This window comes from Drosophila hydei, unplaced genomic scaffold (assembly GCF_003285905.1).
Source record: "Drosophila hydei strain 15085-1641.00,03,60 unplaced genomic scaffold, DhydRS2 tig00008114-arrow-pilon, whole genome shotgun sequence".
NCBI lineage: Eukaryota > Metazoa > Arthropoda > Insecta > Diptera > Drosophilidae > Drosophila > Drosophila hydei.
The window spans coordinates 420,603-434,092 of NW_022045827.1; the positions used below are offsets into that span (position 1 = coordinate 420,603).

Genomic DNA, 13,490 nt, shown 5'->3' on the forward strand with positions numbered 1-13,490 from the left:
AAGAAATAAATTAAGATTCATATATAAAGATGTTCCAGTCGTTTCCTATATTAATGTAAATATACACATTATGAACACACGTCTAGGTGCTAAGTTGAACTAACGAAAAATACTATTGAATTCGATGAACTACAAACTAAAATTCCTAGCTGGGATGCATAGCTTAATCAAGGTACAAGCGTGTTTAGCGTGTGTCTGTGAATATTTCTGAATTGGTTCGGATTGGCTTTTTATGTTGTGAAACGCAGGGCTACGCGTGGCAGCATTTCGAATAGACCCTTTGCCCCCTTAAGTACCACAGCGACAATATTCATTGTGAGTATATCAGTATTAGGTAAAGATGGCTCATCTATGTTTTTTGGATCAGAGCTCTGTGCGATTGCCTCGTTTATCACGTGAAGCAGTCGTTGATAGAGAAACGATTGGCGATAGATCGGCTTAGACAAGCTAAGATGATCATCTTTGAGCAAAAAGAATTCACCGAAATCGATCCTCGACGACTCCTCCGTTACAATGCGCAGTGGGAACTTAAATGTGGTCAGCATGGTGGGTGATCCTTCCGCCACACTAAGGACACTCACGTGACGCAGGACTGTATGCAGGCAGCCCATAAATCGGCGATGCATTTCCAGCAATTTTGGGGCGTTTTCCTCCATTTCCTTAACCTCAATCGATGGCGACAAAATCATTTGCATATGCTGTTTCCATTTCGCAATAGGTGAACCACGATGCGGTGTACCCAGAAATACAATTCCTTGCGTATTTTTGGATATCTGGTGCACAGACTGTTCCAAGGAGTCCAAAGATTTCAGCAGTATTAGCTTAGTGAGCAGTCCTCCCATGGAATGACCAATCCAGACCACTGGCCGGCCATTTCCCACATCGGCGGTTGCAATACGTTCCAACAGCGAGCTGGCCCGCACATCTATATGACCCTGGCCCTTCTCACAGGGACAATACTTGGTAAAGTTAGCCGACCACTCGGTCACCGCGGACGTATAGTCAATGCCAATGATTCTACAATAGAGATTTCCATATGAAAATTTAAAAAAGATGTTCAGCAAAATTTCCGAATGTGCTAACCTTGAATCCGGATAATCATCCGGCAACCACTCCATGGGCCAACAATTTGTATACTCCTCGCTACTATCCTGATTGTTCCATTCATTGCCCGAGACACTAAAATTGCCACGACAATTCTCGTTGCCGTCCAGTGGTATATCTGGATGCACCACCTCCCAATCCGAATCAAGCTCAGACTCACTGCATAAAGTTTCCATAAACTCCTTGGTAGCCGTATCGCTGATGTTCAGATGTGTATCCTCCACTTTCTTTTTGCTCGTCATAAGCAAAGCGTCTGCGAGTATAAATATTTTTTATAATTAACGAAATAAAACAGAATTCTTTTGAAATACCTTTCGATTTGATACTTTGCTTGTTTGGATCGTTACTGGCTTGTGATTGTGCAGGTATTAAAGGTCTGCCCTGTTGTCTGTTATGTTGTATCCTACTTCCATTCCTCTTCTGTTCGCCCACAAGAAATACATCATCTGTTTCGCTAGTATAGAAAGCATTCTTGCCATAGAGTCCCAATTCGGTGGGCTTACGATCCCGTTGACGCCATGTGATAAAAACGCCTCCTAATAATCCATGTATGAATACAATATCCGCCTTTGGCTTGCGCCGGGTGCGAACACGTGGATGCAACGGATATACATTGGGTGGATATGTAAATTGATTAGGATCATCGTGATCCAAATTAGCCATCGTTTTGGCTGATATGACCTGGAGGCGCAGATCAGGGCATTGCTGCCATTCAGCCAGTACACCCACCCACCCGGACACAAAGAAGTGCTCCACGGCATCGTTCACCAAGGACAAATTGGCTAGAACTTTGCACAGTGTGGAAAGTGTTTCATTATCATCAGCGAAAATCTTGCGCAGTTCCATTAAATGCATTAAGCCGCCTTTGTGTACAATCTGTGCCGCAACATTTGTATCCTTGGTGATGTGATGCAAAAAAGAGATGATTTCCTTCATTAAATCTGTGTCCTGTACAGAAAGCGAAATTATTTGATCCTGCGTTAAAAATTCACTGTCTTCATTCTAAAAGTAAAGAGAGAAAACTTAATTAGTTTTTGGTTAATTCTAGAACTTTGCAATGAACTCACCAAATAAGCCTGATTGGGAAAGTATTTGCTGAAGAAATGATCCACGCAGGACAAGGGACGCAACCGATCTAGCATCGTGTGCAGCTCACTGAGCAACATTTTCGGATTGCGAATGCAGCCACGCCTTGGCACTGGCATAAACCAACGCATATCGGCACCGCAACGTGCCAGAGAGACAGAGGTACGTGCATCACAGATCTGTGCCAAATGCCGGAAATCCCAATCCTTCAGGTGATCCATACAGATAAGCTGCTGCACTGCCTTCAAGCGTTCCGCCTGGCTACCATTCTGGGCAATGTTTAGCAAACGCCAGGCAACCGAATGCTTTGCTGACTTCCACCATTTGCCGATGGGATTGATAATGACACTTATCCATTTCTTTTCGTCCTCCTGTTTTTGTTGTAACTTGCGCATGGACTCCCGATAAATGTGGTACTTAATGTAAATATATTCTGTGCGACGCTTGTCTGGCTCCTGTTGCTTCTTTTCCACATATTGTGATAGGTATTTTCGGATCTGAGGTGTCTCGTAGAGAATGATGCCGGCGCTAAAATAAAGTAAGTGAATATTTAAATTGATATATTTGCGTTGTTTTGTTGTTGTTTACTTGTTGTTGTTGACTTGTTTTATTTTTAATTAACCCAAATATCAACAAGCCAGAAAGTGCTGCCAATAAATTGTTGTTACCATAAACTTGCCATAAACAACAACAACTTTTAGTTTTATAAAAGTGGGCGCGTCACCAATACCAAGACACAAACAGCGCCACACGCGCCGACAACATTTTAAGAATAAACAACAATAATAATGATTAGTGTTGCCAATTTTTGAAGCCAAAAACAGCTAGTTCTGGTAAGAAAATTGCTAAAATAAGGGAATTTTTAAGCAATTGAGAACTTTATCTGTAGCTATGATTTTAATTATAGTATGGATATGCAATTAATATTTATTAATTTTAAATTGATTTACTTTAATATCATCGAATATGCTGCCAATTTTATAAATTCGCTTGAACATTTCTGTTAAGCGAGTTATAACACAAAAAACGCCAAACTTAGCTTGAAATCAGTGAGAAAACCAGCACTGAACAATAACAAACAAATCGCTGGGGGCCATTATTCGCAAAATCTACTGCGCACTATTGCGGCGCTCAGCACGTTTTGTTATTGTATACGCTTGCGTGTCGATGTATTGGTGTGATCAGGCAAGAGCCTTGACCAGCTGTTACGCACAAGAAGCAGTAAAGCAGGGAAAGACGAATAACCAACAATATAACTAACTCTATCGTGCTATCTCTTTTTGGCAAAATCGTACGTTTGTTTTGATCGTATTGTGTGAACATCATCAACAACAACGGCCGTTGGCTGTTGTTCAAAAAGTGCAGAATGAATAATATGTTTGCTGCTGTTGTTATTGTCCCTTACAATTGCTGTAAACAAATGACGTCATAGCTGCAATCGGCCGATTTATGGCGACAATGCGGAAACACGCAATTTATGTTTTTTGAGTACAATTACACCCAAGATATATTTAGATTAAAAATACAGGCGAATTACTTTTGTTCAGGGCCAAGTGTCGCCACTTTAGGTATGTGTGCTTGAATTTTAAATGACGAGCCCCCACATTTAGATGGCGTGGTTATTCATTCATTTTAATTATAAAGCAGTTGCGATTAGGACCAGCTGTTGCAGTTGCTTTCACTTACGTGGTCAAAATTCCTAAACTTCCAAGTAGCTTTGGAAAACGGCGTAATGTTGTTTTAATATCCTCTAATGACATTGCCTGCTGTATTTCTAATATGTTTGTATAGCCTGGCGAACTCACTAGTAAAATTTGTCAAGTAGTTGCCAAAAGTTTACTCTGTTTTTGTTTTTAGTTTCACACAATCAGAATTTAAATTTAGACTATTGTCTCAGACGGCGAACTTATCACTTTTTCACTTTTACTCAAATTGTAACGTTTTTTTTAACTTTTGTATTAATTAATAAGTCTATTAATTAACGAGTGACCCCTTTGGGGTCTAGAGTCTTCCTTTCTGGACCTTTTGTGTTGTGCTTCAAATTGTTGAATGACTGTTTTGTTTTGTTTCGTCTCTTTTATCACTTTTCGTATGCGCATGTGATGCCACACTGTTTTACAGAAAACACAAATGCTGCCACATCATACGCAACAATCTCGGCTAATCGGTTAATATGTTAAGTTTCTTACTCAATTGATACCACAATTATGTGCGGTTTGGATGTATTTTTTAACTTAATGTGCCGCTTAAGCAAATTTAGGATAACTTATTTTTGTAATTTTTCTTGATGAGTTTTAATCGCGCGCTCGCTGTTATTTACAGTTCGGCGAATGTTAACATCGCTCTCACTGTTCTGTGCTCTCCAATTAGAAAATGTGTTTGGTTTATAAGCTGTGAAACGTGAGTATGTGGCCTGCGCTCAGCGAGTGTGCACGCACTGGTCTCGCATTTTGTGTAAGCAGAAACTGTATTGAATTAATGTACAATAATGAAAATACATTTTCGCGAGCAATATGGCACAAAAGGGGAGGAAATACTATATGTGACGCCAGCAGGTGAGTTGATAATAAAATAACCATATTTGCTGACAATTATGCAAGCATCACTATTCACAGATCAAAGTAATATTGTGCGTGTACCGCTACGTGGCGATAAGCTGGTCATTCAAGAGAAGTTTTTGTTATTTCGTGTGCTGCAGAATATCTTTCTGCCTAAAGGCTACCCGGACTCTGTATCCGATGATTATGCAGCGTATCAAATCTGGGATACAGTGCAAGCATTCTGCAGCACCATTTGCGGAACACTCTGTACACATGCCATTCTCAAAGGAATCGGAGTGGGCAGTGAGAATGTGAATGCCTATTCGGCGACAGTGACATGGATATTAAAGGAAGGCAGTGGTCATGTGGGACGCATTATATTTGCCTGGTGGCAAGGCAGTCAACTGGATGTGGACTCTAAAAAATGGCGATTGCGGGCTGATTTCCTTAACGATCTAGCAATGGGCATTGAGATCTATGTGCTTCCCAAATATCCGCATTTCAGCACGCAAATACTTTGCGGATCCACCTTGCTAAAGGCTATTGTGGGCGTGGCTGGTGGTGCGACACGTGCAGCATTAACGCAACATCATGCGGTACGTGGAAATTTGGCGGACGTTGCATCCAAGGATAGTTCACAGGAGACTTGCGTCAATCTGATTGCGTCCTTTGTAGGCCTCTATATGCTGACCATGATTAAGAGCCAAGCGATGCTTTATACAATTTTCTATATTGTTGTTACGTTGCATCTGTACGCAAATTTAAAAGCTGTGCGAGCTGTTTGCTTACGCACCTTCAACGAATCTCGTTACCTAATTACACTAGAGGAGTTCTTTAGGTCGTCCCAGATGCTGACGCCACAGCAAGTAAGCTTTATCTTTATTTGCGTTCCAAAAAGGTATATCTAATGACTATTTAAATTTTAGGTCAATAAATTAGAGCGCGTTACTCTTGGCCAAATGGTCTCCGTATCACTAAAAATTCGCCTTGGCTTGAGCGTTAAGCATCTTATAGATGAATACAAGAGCAGCAATGTCATCGAGGATATTGTGTCTTCGTTCGATCCACATGAACATTTCATTATCGCGGAGAGCAAGAAGCACTTGGGTGTCTATTTGCACTTTGATACACGACCACAGGATGTCTTGAAAGCATATTTCTTTGGTGTATCCTATCTGCAGGATCGGAAACATATTAAGGAAAAATATTGGGATATACAAGGCAAATGGCAAGAGTTTTTAAGTCTAGCGCAGAAGGAGGGTAAGTAAAGACGGAACTAATTGGCAATTCGGATCTGATTCGATATAATCTGAGTAGTCCTAGTGAATATATAATGTTACTAAAAAACGTTTATAATACTCTCTTAGGTTGGATAATTAATCAGCATTTACTGTTGGTTGATGAATATCGTTTGGACTGGAAGGCTTAGAGGAGGAACTAAGTTTATTAACTGGACCAAAGACGATGAAATGCTAAGATCGCTTGCTATAAATTATGTTGAATAGTTATTATTTTGTAAGCTTAGTGCATTTTAACAACATACACTCTCACACACATTCTCACATATCTCACATGGTTAATAACCATAAGGCAAACGTTGATATTAACAAAAATTATTGCTTTTATACATATTTACATAATCTAGATTTTATATACAAGACAACACTCATGCGCATCTATCTCAACTATACTTAAAAACTGAAAAGTAAAGAATCATTTGAATATAACGTGAACATCTTCCAACTAATGTAACTCTGCCTTAGCACAAAGTAACGTTTGTAAACGATATTCAATATAATATTCAAAGAGTTCCCAAGTGGACTTTCTCTATTTGTATCTAGGCCATCTAAAAAAGAGACCCAAGCATTTTAAAATCAAACGATGTGCTCGTATATTTAATGAATACAATATCTATTTTTTAATAACTTACCACTTGTATATTTCGAGGAGGTACTTTTTACCAAAAAGGAAAGCAAAAAAAGAAAAGATGAAAAAAAAAACTGCGCAACGAACGAGCCACTTTAATTGCAAGTCATAAAGTTTGTACAAAGATAATTAACTTATATTAATTAGTTAAGCACTCTCAATTAGTACATTTGATACAAAACGTGTAATATTATTTATAAGCTTCGTATATTTACATATAATAATTGATTAACGTATTTATTTTGCCGTATACCAAGTCCATTAGCTTAGCTCTTAAAAACTAGCTTCAAAAATGCTTTTATATTATGCAAAAAGGTAGTCAAGAAAATAAATTGATTTTAATAGGGGAATAAATAAAGTTCTTCGCAATTTTATGCATTAATACTAAAATCAAATAAATTATTTTAGGTAGTTTAGCTAAGTATTTTCGTGCGACTAATTTGATGTTTGTAATGTGAACATATTGGATCATGCGTGCTCGTGTCACGACACGCTCACAACTCTATTAGTAAGTTAACTTAAATGTATCGATACCACTTATCGATAGCGTCTTCGATTGTTTGTCAGTTTAAAACAAGCACGTGCGCCTAATAAACGTGTTTTTGTTTAGCGAGCAGACTAACATCAATTTTGTTAACTATGGAAGCAGCACAGCTCGATGCTGTGTCAGCTACACCTACAACTGTGTCAACAAATGCAACTCCTGAGGAAGCGGCCCCAAGCGCAAAGGCTACTACGGAAACTGCGCTAACAGTAGCAGATGCTGCACATATTGAAGTGACTACCGAAAATGATTCAACACCAATTGTTAATGAACCAAGCACAAAGCGAACTTCTGGAAGAACACACACAGAAAATCCAGGTGTGACGTCAGTTAATGGAATGCAAGGGACACAAACAGGTGGACTTAATTATTCTACAATTGAGAGCAACGCATAACAATTTGATTTTTGTTTGTTTTGTAGAATGTTCTCTGCCAGCTGAGTCAGCAATCCAAGTGGAAGCAGACCCGTGCACCGAAGGAATAGATGTTAATTTGCCAGTAAAACAGACGAATGGAGCTGCTACGAATGTTGAGTCGCAAATTAGCACAAATGCTGTTAGTCTTCAAGGGGAACTGTCAACCTTGGGCACATCAGCTGAAACGGTAACTTGTTTGTCTACAGCAGCTGAAACAGAGCCGAGCAACACTGCAGTCAATGCTATTCCACCAGTAGAACCGGTAGCAACCAACGATGGAATTTGTGCACCAGAAGGCGTATATGTCAATACTCAGGTGGAGCTCGCAACTGATGTTAGCGCAATGGAATGTGAAACGTCGCCAGCAAAGAAGGACTTAGCTCCATCAGCGAAGCAAGCAAATGGTCTAAGTTTGCTCTCTGGCTATGGCTCGGACATGGATTCAGATGTAGAACAGCCACAACAAATAGTAGATAGCGACAATGATGATATTGTCGAAGTGCCTGTAACTGGACCCTCCAGCATGCGTCGTCAAGTTGTGGACGTCAGCTCGAGCAGCGAGGACAGCAGTGACTCTGACTCTAACTCGGAGGCAGAATATCTTACGGTATTACGCCAGAAAATTGATAAACGCATAAATACCGAGGATTGTGATGATGATGACGATGAGGACTTGGATGGTGATTCAAAACCGCGTCGTCGGCAGCCGCCCAAAGTGCGTGGGGAGATGCTTTTGGACGAGTTACCTCCAATTGATCAGCTTGAGATAACCGTTCCAGAGGATGAATGCATAGAACTGGGCAAGGTACAATCTATAGTGGATCAATTAGTTTTAGTTAGTGTCCTGCCCAATTCGATGCTGTTTGATTTGGACACTGTCCTCTTCCTGGAGAAGGGACGCAAAGTGCTTGGTCAGGTGTTCGATGTGCTCGGCCAGGTCGCTGATCCGCTCTACTGTGTTCGCTTCAATAGCAATCAACAGATCAAGGATCGCAACATCAACATTGGGGACATCGTCTACTGTGCACCACAAACGGAGCACACACAGTTCGTTATACTGTCCAAACTGATGCAGGTGCGCGGCTCGGATGCATCGTGGGAGCACGATGTAGAGCCACCAGCGCGCTTTATTGATTACTCTGACGATGAGGCGGAGCGTGAAGCACGTTGGGAGCAACGCAAGAAACGTCAACGTGATCGCACCAATTCCACAGACTCTGTGGATACGGTAACTACGGTGAATACAGAGGCTAGCGAGGCAGCGCCTCGACAACGTGGCCGACGTGCTCAGCGCCAGTCGCAAAACTATTCCCAGGTCAATCAGCAGCAACAGCAGCACCACCACCAACACCAACAGCAACACAGTCAATCACGCTCGCAGTCTAGAGATTCGGAGTATAACTATCATCCCAGCTACAATCCAGGCAGCTGGCACTCGAATTACTATCACAATTATCATCCACCTGCCGCCAACTTCAATATGATGCCTGGCATGGCATTTCCCATGCCCGGGCAGGGCTATGGCTATATGCAAGCACCACCACTGCCACCACCACCTCCTCCACCACATGCCTATGGCATGCCCATGGCCATGCCACCTCACATGTATCCAGCGCATCCGTCGCCTTATGGCCCACCCCCTCATCCACCACCCAATTAAACTTTGAATCGCTTTTATTCAATTTATTCCAATAAAAAAATTTCTTTAAAAATTGTTTGTTCTTTCGTTTTTATCGTTAAAATGCTTGAAGTTTTTGTTGTTGTATAAAAAGGTACTTAATCTGTGTGGGAATCTCAACAATAACGCTGATTACAGGTGTGTGTGTGCGCATTGTACATGTGGCTGGGTATATACATATCTATCAGTGTGTGTGTGTGTGTGTATGGGTGTGGGTGTACCCAATTGACAAACTCATTTTAGCTAAATTTTAAAAATTGCTTTTAACAAAATAATAGTTGATTTTTAAGCTAGTTTTTAAACGTTCACAATTTGTGTTAAAAAGTTTTAGGATCTATGATGGTTAAGTGGATACATATATATATATATATATATATATATATATATATATATATATTTATTTATTTATGTATATATGTATATATATATTTTAAGCCTACAACTATAACGTTTCTCTATTAAAGTTTTTGGCTGAACTTTAATTTGCCTATCAAATTAATATTTTAATAATATATATTATTTACTTCTATTTGTGAATTTTTTTAACAATATAAAATTGGCTATAAAAATTATAATTTTTTATTTTATACACACATTAGCATTAGTTTTTCCAAATTTTTTTTGTAAGTTTTAAAATTTTCAAACAATTTGCACTTTTAACAAAATTTTCATCTCTACTTTTCTTAAAATATATTAAATGTATTTATTATATGCGTTTTTTTTTTAAATAGATTTTCTTATTTTTTATTAATTAAAAAGTATGAAATTTCAATAAAAAATACAGTACATTTTTCTTAAAATAAAAATTGTTCAAATATTGCATATTGCTTGATTTGATTTTTGTATAATTTATAATATACTTTAATAATTAAGTGTATGCTTAAAATATATAATTTTTTAAATTTTGGCAAGGGTTTTGGATTTAAGGATTTTTGTTAAAATTTTGATTATCTTTATTCAGAATTTTTCATTATTTTCGATATTTTTACTAGTTATTTAATTGAATTAAACAAAAATTGCTCGCAAAATCGAGCGATTCGTTGGATTTTCGTTTCGTTTGTCAACTGGGCAAGTAAAATGTATATATATATATATAACTATAACCATATATATATATATTATATAGTTGCTTTATGTACAGCAATCGAATCGGGTGGAAGCACTTTGAGCTATTAAAAAGCGGCCAAAAACAATGTTAACTTTTTTGTGAATACGTTTTTTCGTGTATATATCTATAATATATACATATACACATATACACATATATGATATATCTCTAAAATGTATGTATATATATATATATATATATGTATATATATCTAATCGGGGCAAAATGTTTAGCTTATTCGAGAGGCACAGGCGAATGTGATTGAATCGAAGCGAGAAAAATTAAGCGAGCTTAAAGTTATTTACAGGCAAAGAACAATATTTAAAAAATAATAATAATGTAAAATATGTGTGTGGTAAACAGACAACAAATGCAGAATAACTATAAGAATAATCAATTAATTATAAGTTGGAAACAACATTTTTTTAATTGCCTAACGTCGAACGATTTGGTCGCGCTTCTTGAGCAGGATGAGGATGACGGTTATGTTATCCTGCGAATCCTTATCCTTGGCAGCCTCCACAAGCAATTTGGGAATGTCTTCGAGTTGGGTGGTCGGCTCCGCTAAACACTGATAAACGGTGTCCACAATGAAAGATTCGGGTACATGATCCCAGAGCCCATCGCTGCCCATAACCAAGAAATCATGCGCTTCACTCAACTGCACATCGACAAAATCGGGCTCAGCTATGACAGCCTCCAGGCTGTAGTCGCCAATGGAGCGACCCACATTCAAGATGCCATTGACACGCCATTGGCCCTGGGCATGGATGACGCTGCCGCCGCTCAATTCAATGCGACGCCTTTCATCCACAGCCTCCGGCTTGTGTGGCTTGACTAGCTGCAGCTGAGTGCGTTTACCCACAAGCAAAGCCTTGGAGTCACCCACCCAAGCGATATACAACTGTTGTTCGTTCACGATCAGGGCACAGACGGCAGTTGTGCCGCTGGTGATGCGTTTGCGGGCAAAACGTTCGTCCGCCTGCAAAAAAGCCGCCTCGAATGCATTGCGATAGAAGTCTACAGTGTTTTCCCCGTTCGTTCGCACTCGCTGCAATTGCTTGGCCAACAATTGGGGTATTTGACTGGTTGCATAGGTGGCGGATAACGCGCCCGAATGCCCATCGAAGACGCCAAAGAAACGGCAATCCTTGTGACCCTCTAGCTGATACATTTCACCAAAACGCTCCAGGCACACATGCCGATCTTCCATTTTGCGCGGCTTATTCTTAACAGCTGCTACACTGTGCGATGGTGCTGCTGGCTGTAAGGCGCATGCGCAGCTCGAGGCTTCGTTGCACAGCACATTATCGTCTGCATAGATCTGCAATTTTTCCATGGCGGCATTGTCTGTTAGCTTAAGCAACAGCTTCTCCAGCTGTTGACTGACAAACTTCTGTAATTTCAAAAGATCATATTGTGGCTCGCTGCCGTCTGCCTCATTCAGCTCCAGCTCCTTGGCATGGCTTATCTCCTGCTCTAGCTGAGAGGTGGCCAAATGAAGGAGCTTCAATTGAAAGCTGCTCGGACAGCCCCGGGTGGAAAGTTGTTTCCAAACGGCTGAAACAATTTCCGCTCGTATTTCGTCGCCATTTACTTTGTAGGTGTCATTGCTGCTGCGCGTTACACAACTAATATTTCGAGTTAATTCGTTGCCAGAGGTCAGTTCGCTGCTTATGGCTTTTGTGGACAAAAATTCTTTAAATTCCAGCAATTGCGCACATTCCGTTACTAATTTCGTTCGATCCGCGCCCGCGTCCGCGTCCATTGACATATTTATAATCCTTTTTTGTGCTCAGCTATTTGGCTGTTATGCTAAGAGTTAACCGCACTTGACACATGAGTTAAAATATATTAGTAATTGTCGATGATTCACCCGCGCATTCTCATTTTTTACGCAATGATTATATTTGTTTATATATTCTACGCAGTGTGGCTGCATCTAACAAACCGAAATATACCACGTTTTCTACTAAACAATAACAGTGATACCACGTAATTTTTTTGTTGTATGGTCGAATTCAAAAGAATTATGCATTATATAAACTATTTAAAACAGCTTCGTTATATTAAGAAATAAATCTTCATATAATTTATTTATGAGGGCGTGCTTGATATTGCTCGTGCGGCAAGATTCATATTTTCAGTTTGAATGGCAAAGTATCGTACTCTTGTTCTTCTTTCACTGCCGGCAGCACTCAGCTGTTGCTTTGTTTTGTATTAAAGCCAAATATCATTTAATTTAAATTTTTGTGTTTATTTTGTGAAATGTGTGTTGTTTGAGCACATGTATTACATTTGCACATAATGTCGACACCACTTGAACAGCAAACAGATGAGCGAGAAGCTCTGCAATCCATTTACGAAGGCGATGAAAATTTCAAAGAAATCAACTTGACCACATTTCAATATAAAGTAAGAGCCACATGCAAATATCAGTGCAAATATCTATAAATAAATTGTTTTCTCTTTAGTATGGCGAAGAGGATAGCTATAAATCATTTTTAGTGGAATTAAAATGGGGCGAAAATTATCCTGATGAGGCGCCCACGATCAATCTGAATACCTTTTACAATCGCAATCTGTGAGTGTGAATGAATTTTCACAATGTTGGTCATTTGTTTATAAACAACATATTACTTTCAGCTTGCCCGTTGTGAAGGATGCAATAGAAACAGCGCTTAACACAGAGGCAACTCAGTGGTTGGGCTGTGGCATGACCTATACACTATTCGAATGCCTTAAAGACAATTTGGAACAGCTAACTGCTGCACAGCCAGAAAGTGCGCCCGCTGTGGCCGCCGCTGACGACGGCGTTGCGGCGCTTAAGATATCAGATACAACGGCAGATGCTAAGCAAAAGGAACCCAAAAAAGAGCAATTGACAAAGGCGCAAAAGCGTCGTCAATGGGAACGCACCGATCATAAGGGCGAACATGCACGTGGCTGGGATTGGGTGGATATTGTTAAGCACCTGTCACAAACTGGCAGCAAAGAAGACGCTGCAGCTGCGTTGGAGAGTGCAGCAGCAGCAGCCGCTGCCACACCTGTTCTGCACCCGCTTAATATTTAAATGGAAATGTCAACT

At 39.8% G+C, this 13,490-nt stretch overlaps 5 protein-coding genes across 6 annotated transcripts; 3 read left to right on the plus strand and 2 right to left on the minus strand.

Annotated features, from left to right (window-relative positions):
• Window positions 1-36: 36 nt before the first annotated feature.
• Window positions 37-3,971, minus strand: LOC111595756 (protein SERAC1). The gene is made up of 5 exons (XM_023309629.2): window positions 3,877-3,971; window positions 2,172-2,718; window positions 1,416-2,106; window positions 1,084-1,357; window positions 37-1,017 (listed from the first exon to the last, which is right to left on the minus strand). Exons 1-5 carry the CDS (start codon window positions 3,948-3,950, stop codon window positions 231-233), a joined length of 2,373 nt encoding a protein of 790 aa, XP_023165397.1. The 5' UTR covers window positions 3,951-3,971; the 3' UTR covers window positions 37-230.
• A 312-nt stretch (window positions 3,972-4,283) lies between these two features.
• LOC111595759 (RUS1 family protein C16orf58 homolog) lies at window positions 4,284-6,744 on the plus strand. 2 transcript variants are annotated; one of them, XM_023309631.2, is made up of 5 exons: window positions 4,284-4,365; window positions 4,513-4,745; window positions 4,806-5,596; window positions 5,657-5,990; window positions 6,098-6,737. In XM_023309631.2, exons 2-5 carry the CDS (start codon window positions 4,679-4,681, stop codon window positions 6,157-6,159), a joined length of 1,254 nt encoding a protein of 417 aa, XP_023165399.1. In that variant the 5' UTR covers window positions 4,284-4,365; window positions 4,513-4,678; the 3' UTR covers window positions 6,160-6,737. The 2 variants fall into 2 exon arrangements, with proteins under 2 accessions (XP_023165399.1, XP_023165400.1); XM_023309632.2 differs by having other exon boundaries at window positions 4,323-4,404; window positions 6,098-6,744.
• A 347-nt stretch (window positions 6,745-7,091) lies between these two features.
• Window positions 7,092-9,637, plus strand: LOC111595758 (H/ACA ribonucleoprotein complex non-core subunit NAF1). Its single transcript, XM_023309630.2, has 3 exons — window positions 7,092-7,164; window positions 7,224-7,557; window positions 7,622-9,637. Exons 2-3 carry the CDS (start codon window positions 7,296-7,298, stop codon window positions 9,274-9,276), a joined length of 1,917 nt encoding a protein of 638 aa, XP_023165398.2. The 5' UTR covers window positions 7,092-7,164; window positions 7,224-7,295; the 3' UTR covers window positions 9,277-9,637.
• Window positions 9,638-10,623: 986 nt separating this feature from the next.
• LOC111595781 (protein phosphatase 1F) lies at window positions 10,624-12,351 on the minus strand. The gene has a single exon (XM_023309665.2). It carries the CDS (start codon window positions 12,174-12,176, stop codon window positions 10,836-10,838), a length of 1,341 nt encoding a protein of 446 aa, XP_023165433.1. The 5' UTR covers window positions 12,177-12,351; the 3' UTR covers window positions 10,624-10,835.
• A 213-nt stretch (window positions 12,352-12,564) lies between these two features.
• On the plus strand, window positions 12,565-13,486 carry LOC111595786 (RWD domain-containing protein 4). The gene is made up of 3 exons (XM_023309671.2): window positions 12,565-12,817; window positions 12,877-12,986; window positions 13,049-13,486. The coding sequence occupies exons 1-3, from the start codon at window positions 12,710-12,712 to the stop codon at window positions 13,473-13,475; spliced, it is 645 nt and encodes a 214-aa protein (XP_023165439.1). The 5' UTR covers window positions 12,565-12,709; the 3' UTR covers window positions 13,476-13,486.
• The last annotated feature ends 4 nt before the right edge of the window (window positions 13,487-13,490 follow it).

Coding starts and splice junctions, on each gene's coding strand:
- LOC111595759 (XM_023309631.2), top strand. CDS start 4,679: ATGAAAATACATTTTCGCGAGCAATATGGCACAAAAGGGGAGGAAATA. Junction 4,746..4,805: donor ACTATATGTGACGCCAGCAG/GTGAGTTGATAA, acceptor CACTATTCACAG/ATCAAAGTAATATTGTGCGT. Junction 5,991..6,097: donor AAGTCTAGCGCAGAAGGAGG/GTAAGTAAAGAC, acceptor ATACTCTCTTAG/GTTGGATAATTAATCAGCAT.
- LOC111595786 (XM_023309671.2), top strand. CDS start 12,710: ATGTCGACACCACTTGAACAGCAAACAGATGAGCGAGAAGCTCTGCAA. Junction 12,818..12,876: donor TGACCACATTTCAATATAAA/GTAAGAGCCACA, acceptor TTTTCTCTTTAG/TATGGCGAAGAGGATAGCTA. Junction 12,987..13,048: donor ACCTTTTACAATCGCAATCT/GTGAGTGTGAAT, acceptor TATTACTTTCAG/CTTGCCCGTTGTGAAGGATG.
- LOC111595756 (XM_023309629.2), bottom strand. CDS start 3,950: ATGTCATTAGAGGATATTAAAACAACATTACGCCGTTTTCCAAAGCTA. Junction 2,107..2,171: donor TTCCCAATCAGGCTTATTTG/GTGAGTTCATTG, acceptor CTTTACTTTTAG/AATGAAGACAGTGAATTTTT. Junction 1,358..1,415: donor GCAAAGTATCAAATCGAAAG/GTATTTCAAAAG, acceptor TTATACTCGCAG/ACGCTTTGCTTATGACGAGC.
- LOC111595758 (XM_023309630.2), top strand. CDS start 7,296: ATGGAAGCAGCACAGCTCGATGCTGTGTCAGCTACACCTACAACTGTG. Junction 7,558..7,621: donor AATGCAAGGGACACAAACAG/GTGGACTTAATT, acceptor TTTGTTTTGTAG/AATGTTCTCTGCCAGCTGAG.
- LOC111595781 (XM_023309665.2), bottom strand. CDS start 12,176: ATGTCAATGGACGCGGACGCGGGCGCGGATCGAACGAAATTAGTAACG.